Genomic DNA, 2,577 nt, shown 5'->3' on the forward strand with positions numbered 1-2,577 from the left:
ATTCCTTTATTATTTATTATTTTATTAAATATTTATGTCATCTGACATCCCATTGTTGCTTTAATTCCCTGATGAATATCTTTTACTATTATTAGTAGCATTAATAATTATTGCTCCTATCATGAAAAAAATGCAGTTCATAGCATTTACATAATGACCAGGATTGTTACTGCTACTTTAATATTCATTTGAGGAGCAGCTATGGATTTTTGATCTATTCTAATGCTTTAACTAACATATATGCTGATAATTCTTAAATTTCTATCTCTGACAAAATCTTTCTCCTGCCTTCATACTGAGAAATTAAAATGATTTGGTGCCCCAAGATTACTTAAATCATTATGTCCCAGAATGTATGACATTATGTGGAGAAAGGAGTCTCCTTTCTCTATCCTCCAGGTCCAGTGTTTGTGGGATGCAGATTGAATATACTATTGGTAATAATACCAATAGGCAACATCCTTTGATTTTCACTGTGTTATGCACTGTTTTACAAGCCTTGTGTAAATCATTTTATTTAATACTTTCAACAACCTTTTACAATATGTAATGTTCTATGCTCACTATAAAGATAAATATATAGAAACCCAGAAAGGGTAAATACTCTTTACCAAGGTGAGATATCTGAAATTCAAAACTTGAACTTAGAGCTCAAATGCTCAACTACTAGATCACAATGCTAAACACGTATTATTTTCTCTGAACTACAAAGATAATATGGAAAAATGAACAGAAAATCTGTTAAGTTGATTTGGGATTCTGTTTTATCCATTCTTTTTTAGGGTGTGGTTTTTCCTATTATGTTTTTCCTATTTTTATTTTTCCTATTTTTCTGCGTCAATATGAAATTGAAGATAGTTATTGAGTTATTATGCTTTAAGTCTGTTGTAACTAAACTCAAAATTTACAGAATCTAAGGTGGTCTTGATCTGATACTGTCCTGAACAAAATCAGCAATAAAATAAATGAAAAAGTAAATAAGTTTTTAACATGACTGTTATTGTCCTCTCCTAATGCTGGCATAATGTAAGATGTCTGATATAATTTGAAGTACTCTACAATTAGTGGAGTTACATAGAAAAATGAAAAATTAAGCTGTATAGTTAACTTCAGCATAATTTCTTGCGCATAGAAAAGATCTGGATAAACTTCTCCTGAATTTGCTTGGTCTTAACTCCATAAATGACTGGATTGACAGTGGGTGGTACCACCACATAAAGATTGGCAAGGAGGATGTGTACATGGAGTGGTATATTGTGGCCCCCAAATCAGTGAGCAAAGAATGAAAAAAAGGCTGGAGTATAGAACAGTAGGATAACACAGACATGGGGGCCACAAGTACCTAGAGCCTTGAGTCGGGCATCTTGGGAAGGAATTCTAAACACAGTACAGAGTATAAGGGCATAGGAAATGATGATAAGCACCACATCCAGGCATGTAGAAAATAGCACCACAATCACCCCACAGTAGATGTTGACTTTGATGCTATCACAAGCTAGCCTGGCAATGCCCATATGTTCACAATATGAGTGATCAATAATATTCCTCCCACAGTAAGTAAGCCGATAAACCAGAAAAACCAAGAGGAAGCAGATGAAGAAACTCCTAATAACAGATGCAATGCCCATTTTTCCAATGACTGAGGGGGTTAAAATGGTAGTATGTCTTAGTGGATAACAGATAGCTACATAGCGGTCGAATGCCATGGCCAGCAATATGGCTGACTCTGCCACAAAGATGAAGTGTAGAAAAAACATCTGGGACACACAACAACCAAAAGAAATACTCCAATCTTGGAACCAGAAGATTGCTAGCATCTTTGGCGTGGTGACTGTGGAGAGAAAAATATCTGCCAAGGCCAACATGGACAAGAAAATGTACGTGGGTTCATGAAGACTGCGTTCAGTAAAGATCAGGAATAATAAGAGGGTGTTGCCTACAACGGCAACTATGTACATGGAACAGATGGGAATGGAAATCCATATATGTGCATGTTCTAGTCCTGGGATCCCAATCATGGTGTACCAAATATCCCTAAGGTTGGTGTGGTTTGAAGAGATTGTCATATTTTACTCTGTCCTCTGATACTGGACGCTAGAATTGAAAAGAGAGAGAGAAATCGGAGTTATTTTATCAGGTTTAAGTATGACTCTTGGCATTGGAATAAAGTTATTGCTTTAAGAAAGGTTCAGTAATGATTCAGGGATGGTCATTCAAGGATGATTCAGATAGACTTCATTAACGTGAAAGTTACCATGACTGTATAGAGCTGATGCCACTGGTGGTGCTAATGACTATAACTATAATAATAAAAAACATTTTATGGGTTTATAATTTGGTTGGCTGATGGCCATTATACTTATTGTATATATGTATTGTGTATATATATATAATGTATATATACATTATACTTATTGACTTAGCATCATACATCTCTTAAATGCTCTTGCACATCATGGTTTTCCTTCTCATTTGACTGGTCATTTCCAATGATTAGTGTCACTTTCTTTCTGGTGATTAATCACACACTCCAGAAATAAAGTTTTCAGAATACTGGTTTGGCCTTTGGGAAGTTCA

General features: G+C 35.1%; 1 protein-coding gene across 1 annotated transcript; it reads right to left on the reverse strand.

The window, feature by feature from the left end:
• Window positions 1-1,109: 1,109 nt before the first annotated feature.
• Window positions 1,110-2,018, reverse strand: LOC102725599 (olfactory receptor 52Z1P-like). Its single transcript, XM_031023387.2, is given in 1 exon segment — window positions 1,110-2,018. A coding segment is annotated over 1 exon segment (909 nt).
• Window positions 2,019-2,577: the final 559 nt, after the last annotated feature.

This window comes from Leptonychotes weddellii, unplaced genomic scaffold (assembly GCF_054177405.1).
Source record: "Leptonychotes weddellii isolate Sample4059 unplaced genomic scaffold, ASM5417740v2 HiC_scaffold_643, whole genome shotgun sequence".
NCBI classification, from domain to species: domain Eukaryota; kingdom Metazoa; phylum Chordata; class Mammalia; order Carnivora; family Phocidae; genus Leptonychotes; species Leptonychotes weddellii.